The following is a 13,222-nucleotide window of genomic DNA, read 5'->3' as shown; positions in this document are numbered from 1 at the left end:
CTGGAGTGCTCATTTCTCACCACTGAATTCTAAGAATGGAGAAAAGACTATGAAGTGAAGGGTAGATATAAAAAAAAAAAAATATTAATGGGCACTATCCAAAACACTACAGGTAGTCCCAATACCAGCTGCACCAAAACTGCCCTGCTACTTTCTAACAGAGGATGGGTGGATAAGAATCAAAAGAATGAAGAGCAGTAGTAATTTACAAATTTTTCTCTTTCTTATTAAAACATTAAACACTAAAATCACCATTGTACCTTTCTACATATATACTCAGAATGGTCATTTAATGTAGCATTTGAGAATGCATTAAAGGATATTGCGGAAGTAATTAAATATAATACTTTTTGAAATATTACTTGATTTAAGAGGAGGTATGAAGTAAACAGTTACACCACAGGATAGGGACTTCTGAGGACTGTCTGCATACACAACAGCTCAGAAATAAATCCAGAGGAAACCTTTACCAAAGTCTACATAGCAGTAGTCTTTTTTTGTGGACAGCTGCATCTGACAGGTAGAAATGTTTAAATTATTATATATGCTATCAAAAGCTTTCGCTCTTTTACCAAAAGATTTCTAAATATGAAAACCGTAATTTATCTGTGCCCGTGCTTTCAGAGTACATGGTTCAGGACATAAAATGGAGACATTTATCAATGTGTTTGCCATGAGCCTCACACATACCCAGCATGCACAACAGATGCTAAAGTCAGTATGCATGCAATGCTCTTCCCACACAGTGAAATCTAAGTAGGCGTGGACACAAGGAGGTGGAAGGTAGGGGAGTGGCTGCACGTTCATTAGGACTGCTCAGATAGCAGCTACACAGTCCTAAAGTCCCACCTAAAGCCCAGTCATGGCTTTCAATGTAAAGCTCAGTTAACGTACAAATTTCTACTAGCCATGCAATTCTGACCAGCGTGGCACAATATTCACGTGCAAGAAAAGACAAAAAGTTTTAAATTATTAATATATCAAATTATCTCAAACCTCAAAACACTCTTATGAAAACTGAGGCAGAATGACTTACAGTTTGATAGAACTATAAAAAATAAAAATCTAAGTCAAGAAAGAGCAGAGCTCTGCACCACTACTACGTCAGCTCCATCACTTCCAGGAAGCCGGTGACTATTCACTCACCACCTAGGCAGTTCCTCTCGTATCAGTTGAAACTCTTACAAGGGAAAAACTGATGGAAAATTCCTCCTGAGATGAAGGTATTTTTCTAGGGTATTTTTGTCTGTACATTTGTTGCTTCAAAGCTGCACAAACATATTCAAGCATCTGAAATGCAACATGAGCTACGGATAAGCTGAGTCAGAACCAACCTCTTAAGGAGGACTCTGGCACTGAGGATGAACTCTGAGACCTCCAACCGTGACACTATTGACACTGGTGGTGACAAACTGAAGTCTGGGGGACAAGGAGCCTCAGCAAGGCCAGCCAAAAAAGAGGAGGGACCGTGAACTGCGAGCCAATTTGTACATCCCTCCCATATTCAAGGCATGGCCCAGTCATCAAGGTTCTGGGCAGGCATTTGGGCAGCCCTGGGCCTCAGCCAGCTGGTGGAAGGTCTCCATACCAAGGCACTTTCCTGACATGCGGTTGTCTCTGTTTGGAAGTGAGCATCATGCTTTTTTCCTAAAATGTGCCATTAAAGGTAAGAGATTAAATTTGTCCTTAAGCCCTGTACTGATAAAATATATCCAAAATCTGAAGTTTACCGTAACTTTACTCTCCCAAAGCAGGGATGAAAATTACACAACAGATTTAGGAATCACAACTGTGTTTCCAAACACATGGGACCAAAAGGAAGCAGAATAAATAAAAATCTTCGTTTCAATCCTTTTTCTACTTATATAGCCCATCTGCTCACTACCTAGAGCACAGGACAATTCTCCCTAATTTTACATAATCATTTAACTTGATTCTGTTTTGCTTCACATCAGCAAAGCACATGTAGAGCTACACTGCTAAATTATTATAATAATATTGTCAAAACTTTAAAAAAAAAAACCTCAGATTTTTTTATCTCACCTTCTAAATCTTCAATTTAGTGCTCAGTTTTATTCTAAGGTTATATTCCTTTCTAAGTTACACTCAGACTGTAAGAATGAAAATCCAATAAGGACCTGGGAGTGCTGGTGGACAACAAGCTGACCATGAGCCAGCAATGTGCCCCAGCAGCCAAGGCGGCCAACGGTATCCTGGGCTGCATTAAAAGGAGTGTGGCCAGCAGGTCGAGAGGGGTTATCCTCCCCCTCTACTCTGCCCTAGTGAGACCACATTTGGAGTACTGTGTCCAGTTCTGGGCCCCCCAGTTTAAGAAGGACAGGGAACTACTGGAGCAAGTCCAGCAGAGAGCTACCAAGATGATCAGGGGACTGGAGCATCTCCCTTATGAGGAAAGGCGGAGAGACTTGGGTGTGTTCAGCCTGGAGAAGAGAAAAGGGGGGATCTTGTCAATGCTTATAAATATCTAAAGGGTGGGTGTCAAGAGGATGGGGCTGGACTCTTTTCAATAGTGCCCAACGACAGGGCAAGGGACAATGGACACAAGTTGGAACACAGAAAGTTCCACCTCAATATGAGGAAACACTTCTTTCCTGTGAGGGTGACAGAGCAGTGGAACAGGCTGCCCAGGGAGGGTGTGGATTCTCCTTCCCTGGAGACATTCAAAACCTCCCTGGACGCGTTCCTGTGCCCCCTGCTCTGGGTGTGCCTGCTCAAGCAGGGGGGTTGGACAAGATGATCTCCAGAGGTGCCTTCCAACCCCTACGTTCTGTGAATCTGTGATTCTATAGACATAATAAGCTTGAGCATAATTAGAAGAGCTCATCCAACTTCTGTTAGCAGTCACGAATGAGTCTAAAGGGAAAACCCTTACACAGGCTGCTGCAGATACTGAAATTAGAGGAATGCTTGCCCCCAGGAACTTTACCCACACACCTGCAGCATGGCAGGAACAACCAGATTTTCTGCAAGTACTCATGTCTGATGTGTCAGGCCCCTCACATGGGTAAACATACCCAGGATGGCAGTTTCCTCGTGTCCCGAGGCTGCACCCCCCCTCTAAGGACTCCTGTTGCATGGAGGTGAGTTCACCTTCTGTTTTTAAGGAGTGGCATAAGGTAATTTCCCCCCTAACTCTATTAATATCCCTAAAGCTATTAGTGTAGTAAGAGTAGCAACAGCCATAAGGCTAGGAAATGCCTTTTATAAGGAATTACTGTTTTCTACCAACTCTTTTATCCAATGTTTAAGAGAGTTGCACTGATAACGCTTTTATTAGGTCGACTGCCCTTAGCGTGCTTACTTTGCGCGCTCCCTCGCTCCTCCTCCCCTCCTCCCGGGGCAGGCACCCGGGCCGGCACCCCGACTGCGCCCCCGCCCCGCCACGGCCACCGGGCCTCGCTCGGGCCCCGCGCGGCCCCGGCCCCACCGGCCCCCCGCGGCGGGGGCGTCCCGCCGGGGCTGCCCGAGCCCACGCCGGCGGGGGGGGGGAGGGAGGGGCGGAGGGCGGGCACGCGTGGGGCGGGGAGATCGGCGGCCCGGCCTCTCCCCGCGGCGGCGGCCGGAGCCTTAACGGCGGCTGTCCGCGGCGGCATAGTGGGCTGGCCGGGGGGAGCGGGACCCTGCTGGGATCCCCGCCGCTGCCAGCGATGCCTCCCCCGCGGCCGCGGGCCCCGCCCGGCCGGGGGAAAGCTCCCGCCGCGGTGCCCCGCGGGTGCCGGGCGCGGCGCGGCGGCTGCGGGGCGCGGGGGGCCGGTACCCGCCGCTGAGCGGCTCCGGGGGAGCGAGAGGGCGGACGGACGGCGATGTCCTCGCTGGTGAAGGAGGACCTGGCGAAGAGGCTGTTCGGCCCCCGTCGGCAGAGGCTGCACGAGTTCATCGAGGTGGAGGGTTCGGGCGCCGAGCGCTGCTACCTGTGCGCCGCAGGTAGCGGGGCAGCCCGCCGGCGGGGGCGCGGGCGGGGGTGCACGAGGGCGGGGGGGTGCCGGGGTGCGCGTACCTGGGGGTGCGAGGGAGCGGGGCGGCCGCAGCCCCGGCAGCTCCCCGGCAGGGCAGGGCAGCCGGCTGGCCGTCCCCGCGCTGCCCGCAGCCTTCAGAAGCGGCGTTTCCTCCGGTTTCCGATTTGTACGGGCTTGAGCTTCGGTACCGGCGGGAAACGCGAGGCTTCCAGCCCGAGCGCTGAAAGTGTTCAGGAGGTGGCAGGACTGTCACTGGCTTTTAAGAGAGCGGTGCCTTACTGTGCTTCGAATTAGGTTTTCCATAAGAAAGCATAACGAGGCATTAACATCGCAGGAAACATTTGTCAGTTTTAGAGCTTTTGCACTGTCCTTTGTCTCGGTCTAATGTCCTGCACATTGTCCCAATTACTTTGAGAACAACAAGCTAGGCTTGTGGTTTAAATGAATGAACATTTATGTTAGTAATTAGCACGAACTGTGAGTAAAAGAAGGTTGTTGTGAGTGATAAACTTAATTATCTGGCTACTTACTAAATTTCATTTCAATTGTATCTGTTTCACAACGTTTTTAGAACAAGGTTTCAGAAAAGCTTGTTTGGCTTTTTTTTTTTTTTTAAATTTCACAACACTGAAAGATACTAAGAAAAAGAAATGCTCTCACCCATAAGTAGTTCGGTTGAAGTGAATGCTTCTTCCAGCCTGTTTCGTCTTCAGGTTCAAAATATTTCAGGTAGAAATAATCTATGTGCTCGAGACATAGATTGGGTTAACATCCAATATGGGATGATGTCAACCATATTCTGCGATCGGTATATTGCTAACCATCTGAAGTCTTCAGAATATCTAAGTTATTTTACAGATTACTGGAAATACTGAGCAAGCTATGCTCCCTGTGCTCGTCTAATTTTAGTAGAGCAGGATTTGTATTTTAGAGCTGTAAAAATAGTTTTAAGGAATGATTCCTGAATGTCACAGGGTTTCTAAATGTCAGAAATACTAACCTGATCAATAGTTTATAAAACTATCCAGTAGAAGTATGTTTAGTTGCATGTGGTAGATCTAAATGGTTCACTGTTCTAAAACATCCAGAGAAGAGAAATAACATTATGCACCTTTAAAATCTTTAATAAAAATTTTATTCTAAGGTAGAGGAGAACAAGCCATTAAAGAAAGCCTCTAATCAGATTAACTGATTGGAAGTCTCTGAAGACATAAAGGAAAATTTATGTAAAGTATTAAGAGTGGGCTCTCTGCAGTATCCAATATTAAGCTCTCTTAATATATTCAGGCATAGTTAAATAAGTGGTGAGTAGAGTGGAAATCTGATTCTGAAAGATGGGTTGCATCCAGCTGCTAGCAGCTACTGTAATCTGCTGTGATTCTGTAGGAGCAAAACACATTCTAAAATCTTATCCCTGCAATGCAACGTCAGTATATTCCTGTTGATCTTAAATTACCATAACAAAAAAAAAAAAAATCAGTGAAACTATAGGCAAAACTTTAGAAGTCTATGCCTTTTGGAATCTGTATTACAACAAAATCTTGGTGTGGATAAATAAACAATCTTATTTTTGTGCCATATGCCCAACATTTTTTCCCTTCCTTTTCACAACAGCAAGTCCCAGTTCTTGTGTGAAGGCAATAGTATCCTTTCACTAGACGTTTTATGAACCCTGGAAGAACGTAAAGCTGAAATGCAAGCACATTCAGGGATTTTCACAACCCTGTATTTGTATGCCTGAGAAGAATGGTAGGGATAACATCACATTATCCAACAGAGATTCTCAAAAAGGTGTTCAGTTCATGGAAGACCTTAAGAAATAGTTTGTGCCCTGTGAAGGCAGTGCCAAGAAAAGCTTTTGGAGTTTAACAGAATGACGTGGTAGATCTGACCTCATGTTCTACATAAAAAATTAAATATTCTTTAACTCTGTTAACTGAGTGCAAGAACAAGCAATATGTAAAATACAGGAAAAGTAATTTTTTTTTTGCACTTGAAAACAGTCCACCCAAGTTTCACCACTGGGCAGGACTTGCTTCTGCTTTCATTATTCCTAACACATCTGTGCTCTGTCCTTATGCCATATGATTTCTGCTCCTGCATGAGGGGTAGAGAAGTGTCAAGCCTGTGGGAGCTGGGGGCCATTAGGACAGCCCCTTCTATTTCTGACTGGGCTGGGACTTTTGGGTTTGGACTTGTTTCCCTCGCAAGCAAGCAAGCAAACAAAATGGGAGAAACTGAAAGTATGAAGAGAACTTTCTAAGATTAGCCTACTAGATTTGCTTGCAAATGAAGTCCATTCTAACTCCAAAGAGGATGACACGGCGGTGGTCCTTTGGTTAAAAATCATCAAGCTACTGTGACTGATAGGGACAGAAGAAAAAGCATCAGTGATTTGTATTTCCCAGGCAGGAAAGCTATAGACTAAGAGAACTTATTAATGAATTTATATGTTTTCCACTGTTTTTCTTTGCAATAGAATGAAGGCATATCTCCAACATCTCTCCTTCGTTTGTCTTTATTTAATAACCATTTTCTTATAACTAGGTGAGAAGAGGCTTTTGAACAGGAATAAGATAAAATTAGTCAAGTTTCAAGATGGGTTTTCAAAAATTCAGGCAGTATTTAGAAACAAAAGAATTTTGCTCCTGCATGTATAACCTCGTGCTACGATGTTGAAATACTCTTCCCAGATGTAGGTGACATCTTGCCTTTACCTTAGGCTACTGGATGGCTTGGGGAAGTGGCCTGCCCTGCAGCCGTGATGCTGGATGTGCAGGAGATTGTTCAGGCTCTGGTGCTCTTCACTCATTATTGTGTGTTACAGAAATCTAATCCCCTACACAGCACTCTGTAATCAATTAATAATGGTAGTTATTGCAAAGAGTGTCTTTGCGCTTGTTTTTGTTCTCATTCCTGCCTAAGTCAGAAAATAGTAATTTCTACAAAGATAGCACTGGGCAACTTGAAACTTTAAAATAACACTGAAAATATTTCTTAAAGTGGCCTATTTACATATTGTACAGGGAAATAAGGGGGTTTTAATAAGTAATGGCTTTGTAAGAGAACTTCATCCACAGAATGGGGAGTATAGCACAAGTCATGTAGATAGAGAGCCTTGGTAGTGGTTTTGCAATTTTCTGACTCCAGCACCCCAAAACATTCCCCCTCAAAGTTAAGTAGGATATGTGGATTATCCATACAGATCCAGTGCCAGAATTAAGCTTTCATTGCACTGCCAGTGAATTCAGATGAAGGGCTTCTGCACAGACAAGATTCTCTTTTCACAGAACAGGTAAGGTAAATCCTAAATCTACTAAAAGCTGACAGATTTCATAGACTGAGAACATGGTGCTATTCCTGCTACCTGGGCAAAATAAAACTATTAAGTCCAGTACAGCCCTATGCAGTCCTGGCCGTCATCATTTAAGTTATTATCTAAAATGTAGTTTGATCAATTTTTTTATTATTGGAACTTTTGGGAAGTACTTGCTTGCAAATTTAAACTATTTTTTTCTTGCAGTGACTAAAAGTGAAGAAGTAGAAATATATATGGTTAAACACTTGCGGGTGGATCGAGAGGAGAAATATGAAATAGTTGAAAAGTGGTTTTTGAGAGATCTGGAGATGATTGATGGAAAAGAAGCAGATACTGTAAGTGTTATGTATTATTAAATACACAGAGTATACTTTTCTTGTGTTGCAATTTGGGATACAAGTATTTAAATGTAAATAAAATACATTATCTGGAAAAGAAGGATATGTAAAAACCAAAATAAATCGAACCTCCAAGGAACGTTGGTTTTGCATGTGAGAGGCTCCATATCGCGTTTGCACTGTTGGGGCGGGGAGGGGGAGGGAAAGATTTTTTTCGTTTGTTTGTTGTAATCTTCATCTCTCCAGTTGAGATCTGAGGGACAAGCTGGATGTTTTCTAGTTTGTTCATCATAACTGGGAATAGAAATTCTCTACCTGCAGCTCTGAGTGTTAACTGGTGTTAATCTCATAGATTTTAATGTATATCTGAAAACAAAATGTTAGTAAATTTTTTTTTTATGTAGAATGTGACCCTGTCACTCTTATGTATGAACCTGTTCTCTGTGTGACAAAGTCAATGTGTAAAATGTGCCCAGTGCATTGTTTGGTGTACCAGCTCATGAAATCATGCCTCTTTCACATAGTTTACTTTCACAGTACTTGGATCAATTAAGTATTTGTGTGTGTAAATATGAAACAGCTTTGGCTAGATCTGCCTGACTTACTGCTTAAAAAAAGTCCTAATCTCTCAGCTACAACTTCAGAAGGGTAAAATCAGGCTGCAGTACCACAATACAGAACAACGCCAAAAGTAGAATTAAATCCTATTTTACAAAAGCTAGAAGAATATTTCGAGGAGAATATCTTTCTGCCTGTAAGAAAAGACATTTTAACAGTCATCGTGCATAATAAATGAAGTCCAGGAAAAAAATTATTTTTTTTCCCTTTGAAAGTGGGTTCAAATGAACATAAAATAGAGTTCAGATTATATTATCCTAGAGAAAGAAATCAAGAGCTCACAAGAAAGGTTGCCGAGCCTTGCTACAAGGAACAGGATGAACTGTGGTTCTCCTTCTGTCCTGTGCACATCACCCTCAAGTCTAAAACTAGGAACCTGTGAGATGGAGGAGGTGAGCTCAGGTTCAGAGTATCCCTGCACCCTGTCAGCTCTTTGCAGTTCAGGCCAGAGAGGGAAAAAAAAGCCCAAACTAATAGTACTATATGTCCCCTCTCCAAGTTATCTTGCTCCTGGAGATATTCCTGCCCCTTCCCCAGCCAAGGCAGCCAGAGGATTTCCTTCTCACTTGCCTGCATGAACTTTAGGTTTTTTCTTAAGTGTTGTGCTAAAATATCCTTTGGAGATGATTCAGCCTTCTGCAACTGGGATGATCAAAATCTGTCTCATTTTTGGTTAAAGAAAGGCCTAAATGAACCTCAAACTCATAATTATAGGGTGATTAACACTGCTATAAATATTCCTAATAGTTATTCACATTCATAGAATTTAACAGAATTTAGCTGCTGCTAGGATTAATTGTGCCAAAGAGCCAGAAAGCACAGAGAATTACAATTTAGGCAGGAAGGGCAATCAATATTCTTCTTCTGAGAGGTATATGTAGTTATAGTCCAAGGCAAGTGCTTTTCATATAGTGTGTTTTAGGCAACATGACAAATTGGTTCATTTCAAAACAGGATTGTTAAATCCCAGTAAAGTGCAGCCTATTACTTGGGAAAACTCTGAAAGTTTTACTCAGGTAAAACTCCTAATGGCAAAGAATAGCAGCTAGTTATACACTGCTACTTTGTAAAGTTTTAAAAGGTGCTTTAGTATGAAGAGCAGAAATAGGCAAAGTCCTTTCAAGTCCATCAAACTGAGGAAAAAGCCCTGAAAGTAGCTGGGCAGGGAACAACAGATTGCCGTTAACATCTGTGATGCTGTAATAATTTCATTCTCTCTCAATTATTTTTAGGATAATCCATATTTTGATATGCACTTCCACAAAGTCTACAGTCTGGAAGCATATAGTTGTGCATCTAAATATACCTTTGCTCGAACGCTAAACAAACTGAACGAAATGTACCTTAAGAAGGACTTGAAGATGGTAAACTTTGATGACACCTACCTAAGTGATGATTCAATCTGGTCATCCAACAATAGGGATTGCTTAGTACTTATGAGGATATGCTTCTATGCTTCCAACCTTTTATGTCTCTCCCTGTGTCCTTTGTCCTAAAGATGCATTTTCTAACATTAAAGTTGACTGGTTGACTTTCACTGACCAGCATTTCATAAATCATCTGATCAAAAAGATAGTGATATGCAGTATCTGCTTTTTAATTTTACATATAAGTAAAAAATGGAACATACTTTTTACATAAACAATTGACCATTCATTTATACATGTTAGAAGGGCCTCACTCTGGCAAATACTTACAAATACGTCAGACTTTCAACATAGGACTAGTAATTCTCATGGTCAGTGGTGATTGCTTATGTAAGTAGAGCTCAGCATTTGCTTGTATGTTCATGGAAGTATAAATTATCTTTCATTAATAGCTGGGAATACTTTTAAAGCATTAAGAGTTAATATATATATGTCCTGGAAGTAGAAAAAAGAGCGCAAGCAAATGAGTTCTGTACAAGAATGATGCACATTTCCGTTTTACCTCTGTTAAAGAGATCATACCTACATCAATACAAGAATCAAACCCCCATCTTGATGAAGCAGAGTTTTGCATTCAGGTACCACTGGACCAACATTTCACCTATGCTGTTACATTTGTTTTTCCCTCAAAACTTCTATCTAGTATTCCTTTTGGCCTTTCCATTATTTGTGGTATCATCTTAGAAAATGAATGTTCTTACGCAGAATTGCTTTATTTATGTATCCTTTCAGCACTTTTTTTCTTTCATAACGTTAACATCATCTTTCTTGTACTTTTTGTATATGAACAAGCCCAGTTAGGGAACAGAAATTGCTTGTTTGTCTCTTCTCTACCTCTGGACCAAGAGTTAACAAAATACTACATAAAAAGCAGTTGCTGGCTACTACAATTACTTTGTAGGCAAGCAATAGACTTTTCAAAGTTTATAGAATTATGAAAGTAATTTTCACCAGTTTCTAGCTATGTGTTAGCATGTTCAGTGCACTACTTAAATGTGTATTAGTACTTAGAGTTACACTGAACGTGGGGTGGAGCCTACTGAGTGGTTTGGAAGTTCTCACCTGGAACAAAAAATAGCAGCTGGACTTGTGACAGCATTATATTACAGTAGAAACGGAGGATGAATTAAAGCTTTACTGAGCAAGAGCTGAAGAGGAACAACGTTGACAATAAGAAGCACAGTGATATTGCCCACTGTCAGTCAGCTGAGCCAGTTGGCCACTCTTCCCATAGTCAATAAAGAAACGCCAACCCAAAAGGTCATTCAGAGAAGCTTCTGGTCAGAATGTCCTGCAGGAGAAAATCTGCTTTCTCTTTTGGCAGCCAAGAGAGCACAGGGAGACTAGCTGTGGACTAAACCAGCTACATACCTAAAGCTGACTGATGTAAACAGCTCCCAGGAAATCACGAGCTGGTGAATGTCCTCTCTCCATACCTGCCATCTGTAAAATGGGATAGTCGCAACTTGTACTTCACTGTTGTTTTTCACATGAACTCCCACCTTTAAAACATTTGTGTAAATGTACTTTGGATTCAAAAGTGAAATAACAAAAAATATGTGAGAATATATTTGAAAAACTGTATAAAATGTACAGCTTTCCACTTTAACTTTTTAAATGTTATCCTATTGCTTGTATATAGGAAGGGCCAGACCTTTGATTACCTAATCTTCAGAACCTATGTACTTATTCTAGGCATATGTTGTAAATTACATTCATTCTAACCCAAAACTTAGCGATTATGTACATCTTGACAGTTGTGAAGGCAGTTTATGTGGGTAACACAAATCCTCTGGAATTTGTGAGGACTTAAGTCTTACATTTGCCACCTAAATACTGTTAGAGAGAAGGACTGTATTTGTAGTAATTGTTTATGAAATGCAGTTGTTCTTTTCAGAATGTCATTGGGATAATCCAGTGCAAGTATGTGTGTTGTAACATTTGATCCATAGCTACAAGAAGTATTTGCCCAACATCCAGGTTCCACAAAACCATCTTCTGTAGCAGCTATAAATCAGACTACTGTTATCTATGAAATATTGTCTTGTCTGGACAGTGTATTAATTGTAGAGGTCACAATGTTTTCTGTATTGTTTACAAATTCTTTGCTTAACACGCAAATGGAAATATTTTCTCAGTGGAAAAGCTTCCATCATTCATCTTGTAATTGTAATAAAAACATAGAACCTCTAATAATAAGCACTTCAGAGCATTCTTTTGAAATAAAGTACAGGTAGAGTGAATTCCTGACCAACAATTGTCTGTATCATGTTAGAAACTGATAAGCTAAACATGACTAGAATGTTCAACCGTATTTAATGGACTTGCATCAGTAGTTAATATCTTTCTATTCTTGTGCTGTATAAACATTAAACTGACTACATTAGAAGACAAATAAGCCTGCATTTCATGTGGAATAACATGTAATTAAAATCTGTTTGGCATTTCTTCTGCCTGATAACATAATATTTCAGACATTCTTCACTAAGCGATCAGACTAAACAAAAGGAAAGGAGAAAAAGAGACATTGTCCATGTAAATTATTTCAGTTATTATCAAAAGGAAAAATACTTTAAAAGATCTTTGCAGACCTAACCTAGGGACTCCTTAAATGTACACAGTGCTTTATAAGATGTCAAATACCAAGACACTGTAATTGCTAGACTGACCTGATCACGGCATGGGAAGTCTTTGTCCTGAGGTGCAGGAGGCTGTCACTTTGCAGTTAGTACAGCACAGCTGCACCACAGGAGGTAGAGAATATGCTAAATTATGAATGGAAAACACCTGACAGGCTAAATAGCCCGTCTTTCAATTAATGCAGAATTGTTTCCTACATGACATTTCCTGACATTAGTAGTAGAATGTAGTCTGAAATACAACATCTGGGGATTCATCTGCTTCTGGAAGACTTCACCAAAACCGAATAGGAAGAAGCTTACAGGAGTAAAGGATTATCACAAATGCATTTGAGCATTCTTATAAAAGGTTTCAACTAAATGATGGGGTGAATTAATACTTGAGATTATGGTTATAACGTGGATTTTCTTCAGAAGACAGGAATTGTTATCAGCCATATGTATTCCGGAGAAAAGAAAAAATATGGCAGCCTGAAGATGAGGAAGAGTGATGATGAGCAAACTGAACTTCATGCTCACTTGTTCAAGAGGCAGAAAGAGAATAGAGGCTGTCATAAAAAACAAATGAGGTTTTTTTTTTTCGGAGGTGTATTTTTTTAAACTCTTTAACCAACATCAGAATTAACAATACGGGGAAACCTATGATGAAAGAATTTGAGAGTATTTTGTATGTAGCATTTATCAATACCATATTTGTCTTATTCTATACTTAAAAAAATACTTCTGTTTCCTGCAGCTCCATGCTATGAAAAGCATTTAACATCATCATTCATGTAAGACAGTTCTATATCAACAAAAAATGCATTGGTGAAGTTCCACTGGAGTTCATGGATTTAAGACAATTTTCGCCATCTAAGACCCATGACGTTCTATTTAAAACAGAAGGACCTTTTTCCTGTGTGTT

The 13,222-nt window shown here is 41.0% G+C and overlaps 1 protein-coding gene across 1 annotated transcript; it reads left to right on the top strand.

Annotated features, from left to right (window-relative positions):
* The first annotated feature begins 3,570 nt into the window (after positions 1 to 3,570).
* Positions 3,571 to 12,077, top strand: EXOC1L (exocyst complex component 1 like). The gene is made up of 3 exons (XM_075091448.1): positions 3,571 to 3,945; positions 7,501 to 7,631; positions 9,485 to 12,077. The coding sequence occupies exons 1-3, from the start codon at positions 3,825 to 3,827 to the stop codon at positions 9,746 to 9,748; spliced, it is 516 nt and encodes a 171-aa protein (XP_074947549.1). The 5' UTR covers positions 3,571 to 3,824; the 3' UTR covers positions 9,749 to 12,077.
* Positions 12,078 to 13,222: the final 1,145 nt, after the last annotated feature.

This window comes from Phalacrocorax aristotelis, chromosome 4 (assembly GCF_949628215.1).
Source record: "Phalacrocorax aristotelis chromosome 4, bGulAri2.1, whole genome shotgun sequence".
Classification (NCBI taxonomy): Eukaryota; Metazoa; Chordata; class Aves; order Suliformes; family Phalacrocoracidae; genus Phalacrocorax; species Phalacrocorax aristotelis.
Note: the sequence above shows the minus strand (reverse complement) of the source record. Positions and strands in the feature narration are given on the sequence as shown.